Source organism: Dipodomys ordii, unplaced genomic scaffold, assembly GCF_000151885.1.
Source record: "Dipodomys ordii isolate 6190 unplaced genomic scaffold, Dord_2.0 Scaffold34, whole genome shotgun sequence".
Taxonomy (NCBI): Eukaryota; Metazoa; Chordata; class Mammalia; order Rodentia; family Heteromyidae; genus Dipodomys; species Dipodomys ordii.
In genome coordinates this window covers 14,325,961-14,336,490 of record NW_012267250.1, presented here as the reverse complement: position 1 = coordinate 14,336,490, position 10,530 = coordinate 14,325,961, and the positions used below count along the sequence as shown (strand labels likewise).

The window sequence follows — 10,530 nt, the reverse complement described above, 5'->3', positions numbered from 1 at the left end:
GCCTTGGCGTTGTCCCTCAGCTCTTCAGCTCAAGGCAAGCGCTCTACCACTTGAGCTACAGCGCCACTTCCGGTTTTCTGGTGGTTTATTGGAGATAGAAGTCTCACGGTCTTTCCTGCCCGGGCTGGCTTTGAACCGTAATCCTCAGATCTCAGCCTCCTGAGTAGCTAGGATTACAGGCATGAGCCACCAGCGCCTTGTCTTTAGATCTTATGGAGTCTCATTATTTAGTTTACATAGGCCTTGAATGTTTAATCCTCCTTCCTCAGCCTTCAGAGTCCTGGAATTTCAAGTATGTACCACAATACCCAGCTTGCTTCTATGATTTTTGACTACTTTATTTGATATGGCTGGGCACTGGTGGTTCATGCCTATAATCCTAGCTACTTAGAAAGCTGAGATCTGAAGAGCTTAATTTGAAACCAGCCTGGGAGACTTTTTTTTTCTTTTGCCAGGGCTTGAATTCAGGTCCTGGGCACTGTTCCTGAGGTTCTATTTTGCTCAAAGCTAGCACTTTACCACTTGAGCCACAGCACCCCTTCTAGCTTTTTCTGTTTATGTGATTTGAGGAATTGAACCCAGGACTTCATGCATTCTAGGTAAGCATTCTACCACTAGGCCACATTCCCAGCCCCATGAAAGACGTTTATCTCCAATTAACCATCAAAAAGCCCCAAATGGAGAACTAGCTCAAGTGGTACAGTATCTGTCTTGAGTGAGAAAGGTAAAGGAGCACATGGGCAATAAATAAAAAGATAGATGAAAAAATTAAAATACACATACTTCATATGAGGGAATTATTGAGTATTTGTCCTTTTGTGACTGGCTCCCCACTTACTTAGCATTGTGGCCTCACAACTAATCATAGAGGTTTTTCCAGAGCTTTGAAGTCCAGAAAGTAAAAGTAAACATGAAGTATTGAGCTATATATTTATATGTAGTGGTTGATTACATATACTCATATATAACTTGATAAATGCATATGTGCAGCTAGATGAAAATAGCTTACAAATTAATTTTATTACAAATTTGTGTGTGTACACACGCACATGCGTGTGAATGTTGGTCTTAAGGCTTAAACTCAGTGCTGTCTTTTAGCTTTTTAGCTCAAGGCTGCTGTTCTATTACTTGAGCTAAAGCTTCACTTCATGCTTTTTGATGGTTAATTGAAGAAATGAGTCTACAAACTTTCCTGCCCTGGCTGGTTTCAAAATGCAATCCTTAGATCTCTACTCTCTGTAGCTAGGCTTACGAGCATGAGCCATTGACACCCAGCCTAGTCCAAATTGTGATTTAAAACATTTTGCATGGGCTGGGAAGGTGGCTCAGTGGTAGAGTGCTTGCCTTGCATGCATGTGGCCTTGGGTTTGACTCCTCAGCACCACATAAGCAGAAAAAGCTGGAAGTGGCTCTGTGGCTCAAGTAAAGTGCCAGCCTTGAGCTGAAGAGCTGAGGGATAGTGCCCAGGCCCAGAATTCAGGCCCCATGACTGACAAACAAATAAACAAAACATTTTGCTTACAATTTAATTCCTTTTTGACACTCAGTTTCTTTTCATTAATTGAAAAAAATAGCATTCATTTATACTATGAGTGCCAGCATGTGTGAATAAATATATAAACTTTCAAAGAACAAACTGGTGTTTATTAATGAATGGCCTGTTTTATCACAGCAGCCAAATGACCACTATGGACAAGCAGGAATCAACTGTCAGTTGTCTATAGCCAAAACAAACAAACTTAGACTACCAGAAAGCTAGTACTAGTGTTTCCAGACATGCCCAGGGGTAGGCTTAGAGACTAAGCTCTTTGGACAAGGGAGATTTATAATTACCCTGCATTTACAGGGTAAATGGAACCAAGATTAGAATTCAGGAACATGTCTATACTCGTGCCCTAGGCACCAGTCCTGCAACTAGTAAAACATTTGCATGAGGGAATACATTGTGGTCATGATGTATTAGTAGAACTCACCCAACCTTATTAATAATAGGAACCTCAACTATAACAGTCTGAATGACCAGTCACTCAAAACTATCACTCACGCACTTGGAATAATTGTAAGGTAGAACTAAAAGACTTTTAGAGAAGGGAACCCAAATACGTGGGAGAACATCCTTTTAAAGACTGAAAGAAGACCTTAGTGCTACAGAATACTGACAACTTCAAATGTCTATTGATACTAGTTGATACCTTTTCTGGGTAAGCCAAAGTCTACTCTACCCAAACTGAGAAAGTATCAAAGGTGACAAAGGCCTTACATTAAAAAAAAAAAAAAAAAGCTGGGCACTGATGTCTCACACCTGTAATTTTAGCTACTCAGGAGGCTGAAATCTAAGGATTTCAGTTCAAAGCCAGCCCAGGCAGGAAAGTCCATGAGACTTTTACCACCAACTATCCACCAGAATACCAAAGTGGAGATATGGCTCCAAGTGGTAGAGTGCTAGCCTTGAGCAAAAATGCTCAGGGACATCCCCCAGACTCCAAGTTCAAGCCCTATGACCAAATAAATAAGGTACGGAATCTCACCTTCAACCCAGAATGACAAGGGACTTTTCATCATAGCAGAAGTTAGCCAACCAGCAAGTAAAGCCTTAGACATCAGATGACAATTACATGCATCATAGAGCCCTCAATCTACTGGACAAGTTGAAAGAATGGATCATATGCTCAAGAGGACAATAGCCAAAACAATGTCAAGAAACCCATTTAAAATGGGACAAGGTATTGCCAGTTACCTTTCTCCACTTATGGAGAAGTTATTAAGCCCCCATGAAATAGTATTTGGTGAACTCTTCTGGCCCCTTGAAAAAAATGGTGAAAATATAAACAAAAAGAAGAAACTTAAGGTAAAGCGGTATATACCACCAATAAATCCAATACTGACTGCTACCCATAAGTTTGCTTCTTCCAGGTCACCAGCCCAGCTGAAGATTCCTCTTCCTGCCTTCAAGACAAGAGCTTTAAGTCCTTCTGAACACTTGGAAAGAGCAGGGGCCGGAACACCTAGAAGAAGAGTAGAAAGGCACTTCCAAAGTGCCTCTGGCAGCTCACACCTCTCTGAAGCTCCCAGGATCCAGCTGTGAATGCGCCACACAAGCCAAGAAGATCAGACGGAGACATCCTGCCATTACTAGAACTCTAGTGGAAAGCCAGCCACTGGAATACCAACGGCTTCCGTTGAGAAGAAACGGACAATGAATGTGCTCAGAAGCCTACTAATTTGTTTCTGTCTTTGTATCCTCTCTGCAGGATGGAAGGACAACTCGATGGTCCGTATTGCTCAGTCACTGGCTTCCTCCATGCAGGCAGTAGACTGTTGGATCTGTGTCCCGAGAGCCCGCGCTGTCGTAGATCATAGTGACCCTCTTGTCCACCCTGTCACTAATTTCACTCAGGTTCCAGATGGGGTGTGGACACCAACACTGGACCTCAGGGCCCGTACTATTATGTACCGGGTACGGATAGTACACTATCCAGTCGAGGGTTCGTCCCCTGTCCCCTGTCTAACTCTTCCACTTATCGCAGCTAATGCCGTCTATATAACCCACATTGATGACAATGGCAAGGAAACTCGGATTCCCAAGTATTTTGAAATGATCTCCCCTCCCAAGGCAGGACAGTTACCCATGTGTATCCAGAAAAACACTCGGTTTTCTGCAGAGGAGTTTAAAGTAGTAGCTGATTACTCCTTCCAGAATCATCCTTGGATAGAAAGGACAGGGTTTCGAGTGGGGGAATACTTCCACACCAGAGATCCATTGAAGTATTTTAAAGATGAAATGGTTTTCTGTGCCCCCTCAGGATTTGTGTTTGTCTGTCAAATTAGTGGACACCCCTGGGCAACAAACTGCCTAAGAAACTTTTCCACCCCTACTCAGTGTCTGCTGGGTACCCTCATTACACCATTCTCCATTCATTCTGTAAATGAATCTTCTCATTGGGCAAGCCCTTTGAAGCTTTTGACTAGAGTGACTCGTGATTTACCAAGAGAGGTAGCAGAGGTACCAGGTACCAGATGGTATAATTTTGGCCATTCCTTTTTACCCTGGTGGGGAGTGGCTGCCCATCAATGGGTACTTCAGAACCTTTCCCAAACTCTGATAACTATAGCCAATGAAACAGCTTTATCCCTTTCTGATCTACATCACTCCTTGGACTCTCTTGCCAAAGTCATGCTGGATAATCGAATGGCCCTAGATTACATGCAGGCTGAGCAAGGGGGAGTGTGTGCAGTTGCTAACATGTCCTGTTGTACTTATATCAATACTTCTTCTCTGGTGGAAACCAGTATAGAAAAGATCCGACAGAAAGCTACTTGGTTGAAGCAAGCATGAGAGTATCAGGTATCCACTTTAGACAGCCGGGGTCTAGGTTGACAGGCCTATTTTCCAGTCTTTTTCTCTAGATCCCAAATGGTATCTAATCTGTTTCATTAGTTATCTTGCATTTTGAGATGACCATCATGTGGGTTATAGTCAATATATATATATACTTTCCTGCCTGGCCATTCAGTATACTCTACTTATATGCAAAACCACAGTGGGGCTTTAAAAGACACAGAGATTCTGGCAAGGACAAAGTATATATACTTTTCAGAAAATTTCCCTGACGTCACCCAACTTCAGCAGGAAGCGGACAGATGATTATAACGCCCCTTGTTTCCATGGAAATAGGAGGGGAAAAAAATGCCAGCAGGAAAATTTTAAAAGAGACATTTAAATGGTTGTAGTTTTAGTCTAGAAACTAACTTGCTTTACTAACCAGCCTGCTTTTTGTGATGATTTACATTTAATTGACAATTTTCTCTCTCTCTGCCTTTCCTTCCATGTGGGGGGAATTCAAGATTAGAACTCAAGATTAACAGTTTTTTGGCTCCCTAGCTTGCTGACACAGGAAAGTAAGAAAGTAACGTCAACAAGACATACAACGTGGAAAACTGGCACCAGTAATCGGGATAAGTGATCTCCTCAGATCATCATCCGGCACTGAGTCATGGCTTCTAGTCATGGTTTCTGAACACTTAGAACTCACTTCTTGGACTTTTGCTTAAAAATCCTCAATCCGTAAAGGACAGGGAAGGGAGGCAGCTTTTGATATTTAGTGTGATGTTTTCTTCCTATGTGTGACAAGTCAATAAAACTTATTTTCCTTTTTTTCTAAAATCCTGCTGTCATTATTTGTGAATTAGCACACAGTTCAGGGACCAAACTTTCTGTGACATTCTTCTCGCCCCTACAAAACTAGCTTTGGAATCTAGCACCAAGTAATCATAACTGTTACAATTTCCAAATAAGCCAAAAGCTGGTGGCTCACACCTGTAATCCTAGCTACTCAGGAGGCTGAGGTCTGAGGATCCCGGTTTGAAGTCAGCCCAGGCAGGAAAGTCCATGAGACTCTTGTCTCAAATTAACCACCAGAAAACTGGAAGTGGAGCTGTGGCTCAAAGTAATAGAGCACTAGCCTTGACTAAAAAGCCCCATGATGGAGTGAGGGGGTGGCACAAAACAATGAAAACAAAAACATGAAAACATTTTTCTGTAAGGGTTTTGGAGGATGGACAGGGAGAAAGCAATATTTTTCTTAGTAAGGTATGGAATGTACACACCTGAAACATCATGGTTGAGAGCAACTTAGTACAACTAATGCAAAATGAAAACAGGAATGACAGGAAAGTGGTGAGGGGGGTGTGTACCAGAAGGAATAGCAGCAAAGATGAACACAGTCAGTTTGTATAAAAATACAACAATGAAGCCTGTTGAGATTGTTCTGGAAAGGGGGAGTGGGATGGGGAGAGGGGTAGAAGACATGTGGTTGACCAGGTTACGTTATAAGCATGTGTGGAAATGTCACAACAGAATCTTCTTTGGTGGGTGAGAGGGGTGAGAATGTATTCATAAACTGCTCTGTTGAAGAGCAGCACTTTTGTACAACTACCTACAGAAAAATAAATACAACTACCTAAAGAAAAGAAAATATATATTTAGAAAAGATCTTGTTTGTACAACTAATGTATGTTAGCCCAAGAATCTGATTAAAAACCTATATTTAAAACACAAATGTTATTTTCTGTTTGTGTGGGTTAGGGGTCAGTACTTTGACTTTTCAAGATTTTTACAATTAGAAGCAGGGTGCAGGTGGCTCACTCCTATCATCCTAATGATTGAGTAGGCTGAGATCTGAGGATCACAGTTCAAAGCTAGCCAGCAAAGTCCATGAGACTCATATCTCCAATTAACCACCCAAAAAAACAGAAATGGAGCTGTGACTCAAGTGGTAAAGTGCCAGCCCTGAGTGGAAATGCTAAAGGACAGCACCTAGGCCCAGAGTTCAAGCACCAGGAGGGGCAAAGAAAGAGAGGAAGGAAATAAGGAGGAAAGGGAGGGAGGGAGAGAGGGTAAAACTAAGAAAATAATTGTGAGTAGGCTGAGTTCTTGGTTTGGTATGAAAAGCTCATATAAACTTGACAAACTCATTCCATTCAGCCAGTATTTTAAAACAAACGCAATGTAGAGCCTTTCCATGTTGGTGTTTTAGTATAATTGCTTGACTTTGTATCTTGGACCTGTTCATTGCTGCACTACACTGAGTAAAACATTAACTTTCTCATTTTTTGCCATAACAAGAAGTAGAGCAGAACACTGGCAATTGTGAGACCTCGTGAAAAACTGCAGTGAGGAAGATGAAGCTCCCGATTTTCATTGCAGACGCATTCACAGCAAGGGCATTTTGTGGGAACCCTGCAGCTGTCTGCCTCCTGGAAAATGTAAGTACTCCAGCTTCAAGTACACTACTGAAATTGGACAGTCCTGTAGGACCAAGTTTGTTGAGGTCTTTGGTTTTACTTCTTCCTCTTCTTCTTTGTCTTCATCTTCATCTTCTTTTGCTTTTTTTGTCAGTTTATGTTCTTCTTCTTCTTTTTGGTCAGTCGTGGGGAATGAACTCTGAGCCTGGGTGCTGTCCCTCAGCTCTTCAACTCGAGGCTAGTGTTCTGCCACTTGAGCCACAGTGCCACTTCCGGCTTTTTCTGCTTATGTGGTGCTGAGGAATCGAACCCAGGGCCTCATGCACTCAAGGCAAGTGCTCTACCATTGAGCCACCTTCCCAGCCCCTGGTTTGTGTTCTTTGTACTGGCATCAGGGGTGGTATATCTTCAAGTTGGTCATGACCAAATTATTATTACTATTAGTATAATTGCTATTATTATTTATTTGGTCAGTTGTGAGCTTGAACTCTGGGCCTGGGTACTGTCCCTCAGCACTGCAGCTCAAGGCCAGTGCTCTACCACTTGAGCCACAGCACCACTTCCGGTTTTCCAGTGGTTTATTGGAGATAAGAGTCTCACAGACTTTCCTGCCCAGGCTGGCCTTGAACCACCATTCTCAGATCTCAGCCTCCTGAGTAGTTAGGATTACAAATGTGTGCCACCAGCACCCAGCTCCATATTATTTTGGAGGGGGAGGGGGAGTCCTAGGACTTAAACTCAGGGCCTGGGTATTGTCCTTAAGCTTCTTTTTGCTCAAGGCTAGCACTCTACCACTTGAGCCATAGTGCCACTTCCAGCTGTTTCTGCTTATGTGGTACTGAGAAATGGAACTCAGGGCTTCATGAATGCTAGGCAAGCACTTTACCAACTAGCCATATTCCCAGTCCTCATGATCAGATTATCTGATAAGCATGTGAATCTCTAGATGCATTCAGAAACATGAAGAAGAACTGGGGGCAATTATAAAGGAATAACTAGTTTTCTGTGTTTTGACTGGGGTTTGAACTCAGGGCCTGGCATTTCCTAAGCAGGTGCTCTCCTAAGTAAGCCCTGCCCTCACAGGGCTCCTTTTGGCCCGGGGGGGGGGTTCATTTAATTAAAGCCAAACAAACATTGGGGGAATGAAATTAGGTGAGTTTTATGTGACTAGTCATGGCTGAAATTACATTTGCTGTATCTTATTTTAGGTAGCTATCTTTAACTTTATAGCACCAACATTTAGAAATTCTCAGAACCAAGAAAAGGAGACACTGTGCAAAGTACTAAGTAATCAAGTAGAAAGGTAGAAGTAAATGAGCTTTAATATGTAGCTTACAAAGTGTCCCACTTTAGAAAAGGATTTTTGATTAGGATAAAAGTTAATGGAATAGTGAAATACCTCTTGACTTTGTGTTGTGTTCTGGGTAGTAGGAAACATTTAAGGTGCTCTTCCATTCAGAGATGTTAGGATAAGAGTAGATTATCTAAGAAATACTTCCAGAAGCAGGGTGTTGGTGGTTCACACCTGTAATCCTAGCTACTCAGGAGGCTGAGATCTGAGAATCGTGGTTCAAAGCCAGCCCAGCAGGAAAGACTATGAGACTCCTATCTCCAATAAACCACCAGAAAACCGGAAGTGGGGCTATAGCTCAAGTGGGAGAGCGCTCGCCTTGAGCTGAAGAGCTGAGGGACAGCACCCAGGCCCAGAGTTCAAGCCCCAGGACCGACCAAGAAAAAAAAAAAAAAGAAATACTTCCAGAGACAGTCATCAAGGCATGGTGGTGCATGCCTTTCTAATAGGAGCATTTGGAAGGTTGAGGCAGTAGAATCAAGAGTTTGAGTTAAGAGGGTAACAAGTTTAACAAGAAATGTACTCACTATCTTACTTGAGTAACTGTAACCCCTATGTACATCACTCTGACAATAAAATTAAACTTAAAAACAAGAGTTTGAGCTAGCCAGAGCTATATAGTGAGATCCTATTTCAAAAAAATCTTGGAAGCTAAAACAACAATAACCTCCTCTCAAAGACAGATAGACAGACAGACAGAAAGGAAAGAAAGAAAGGAAAGGAAAAAAAGAAGAAAGAGAAAAGGAAAAGACAAGGAAAAAGAAGACAATAATTGATGCTCTTAAATAAGTCATACAGATTAAGCTATCCAAATAACCATTAAAGCCTTTGGGCAGAATGCTTCTCAACTTGTCTACACTAGGTGCATTAAAACATCATGTGCCGGGCTGGGAAGTGGCTCAGTGGTAGAGCGCTTGCCTTGCATGCATGAGGCCCTGGGTTTGATTCCTCAGCACCACATAAGCACAAAGAAAAAAGCCGGAAGTGGCGCTGTGGCTCAAGTGGTAGAGCGCTAGCCTTGAGCTGAAGAACTGAGAGACAGCACCCAGGCCCAGAGTTCAGCCCCTACGACCAGACCCCTCCCCCCCCAAAAAAAAAGTCTTTCCCTTGCCTGGGCACAGGTGGCTCAAACCTGTAATCCTAGCTATTCAGGAGTCTGAGATCTGAAGATCACAGTTCAAAGCCAGCAAGGGCAGGAAAGTCCATGAAGCTGTTATCTTCAATTACCCACCAGAAAACTGGAAGTGGTACTCAAAGTGCCACTCAAAGTTGTAGAGCACTAGCCTTGAACTAAGAGCTCAGGGACAGTGCTCGCTCCCAGAGTTCAAGCCCTCCCCAGCCAAAAAAAGTATTTTCCTGCATTGCTTGCATTCACTAGGCAAGCTTACAGCTGGTACTTCCTCCTATAAAATATAGATGGCAATAAAGCCAGCAGACTTTATCAAGTAACTTAAAAGCCTGGAAAGATTAATGAAAAAATAATTAATCAGATTCCAAGTCTTAAATTTTCCAAGTAATGAGAGTTTTGGAAGATTAGTGAGAGAATAATTAACAAGTAGGCTCAAATCTGTGAACCTCTCTCTTCTCTCTCTCTCTCCTTCCTTCCTTTGTTCATTCCTTCCTTTCTGCCAATACTAAGGCTTGAACACAGAAGCTCCATTTCTGGCTTTTTGGTGGTTAATTTGAGATAAAAGTCTCTCAGATTTTGTCTATTCAGGCTGGCTTCAAACCATGATCCTCAGATCCCATCCTCTTGAGCAGCTAGGATTATAGGCATGGGCCACCAGCGCCCAGCTTCTGAATTGTGAACTTCTTTGCAACAATCTGCCAAGCACAGCTTCCTGCTGAGTATTGCTGGAAATGAATGTAATTGTTTGTCAAGAATCTTAATATAGTTGTTCCAGGTTTCCATGTAATATCGTTTTTTTTTTCCCTTTGAGACAAGGTCTTGCCCATGGAATATTCTTGAGGGTTTTGAAAAGTAGAGTTGGAGATGAGGCTCCTTAGCAAACCTAAGGTCCTAAGTACAAACCTCAGTACCACCCCCACCAGTAAAAAGTATATACGTTTTGTAAATAACTTTGAGTGATTTATATGTTCACGTTGTACCAGATAACAAAAATTGGCATTGTTCCCTAACTAATACTACTTCTCCTCCTCCTCCTCCTCCTCCTCCTGTTCTTCCTCCTCCTCATTCTCTTCTTCTTCCTCCTCCTCCTTCTTCTTCTGTCAGTCATGGGGCTTGAACTCAGGGCCTTTTCCTGAGAGTTTGTTGTTGTTGTTGTTTGTGGGGCTTGTATTGGGGACCTGGATGCTGTCCCTCAGCTCTTCAGCTCAAGACTAGCACTCTACCACTTGAGCCACAGGGCCACTTCTGGCTTTTTCTGTTTATGTGGTCCTGAGGAATCAAACCCAGGGACTCATGCATGCGAGGC

At 42.5% G+C, this 10,530-nt stretch overlaps 1 protein-coding gene across 1 annotated transcript in view; it reads left to right on the top strand.

Annotated features, from left to right (window-relative positions):
• Pbld (phenazine biosynthesis-like protein domain containing) overlaps positions 1 to 10,530 on the top strand; it is a 46,331-nt gene that overhangs the window by 302 nt on the left and 35,499 nt on the right. The window contains exon 2 of the mRNA XM_013017053.1: positions 6,626 to 6,765. Coding sequence (XP_012872507.1) covers positions 6,682 to 6,765 — 84 coding nt within the window. The 5' untranslated portion in view covers positions 6,626 to 6,681. The remainder of the gene's footprint in view (positions 1 to 6,625; positions 6,766 to 10,530) is intronic.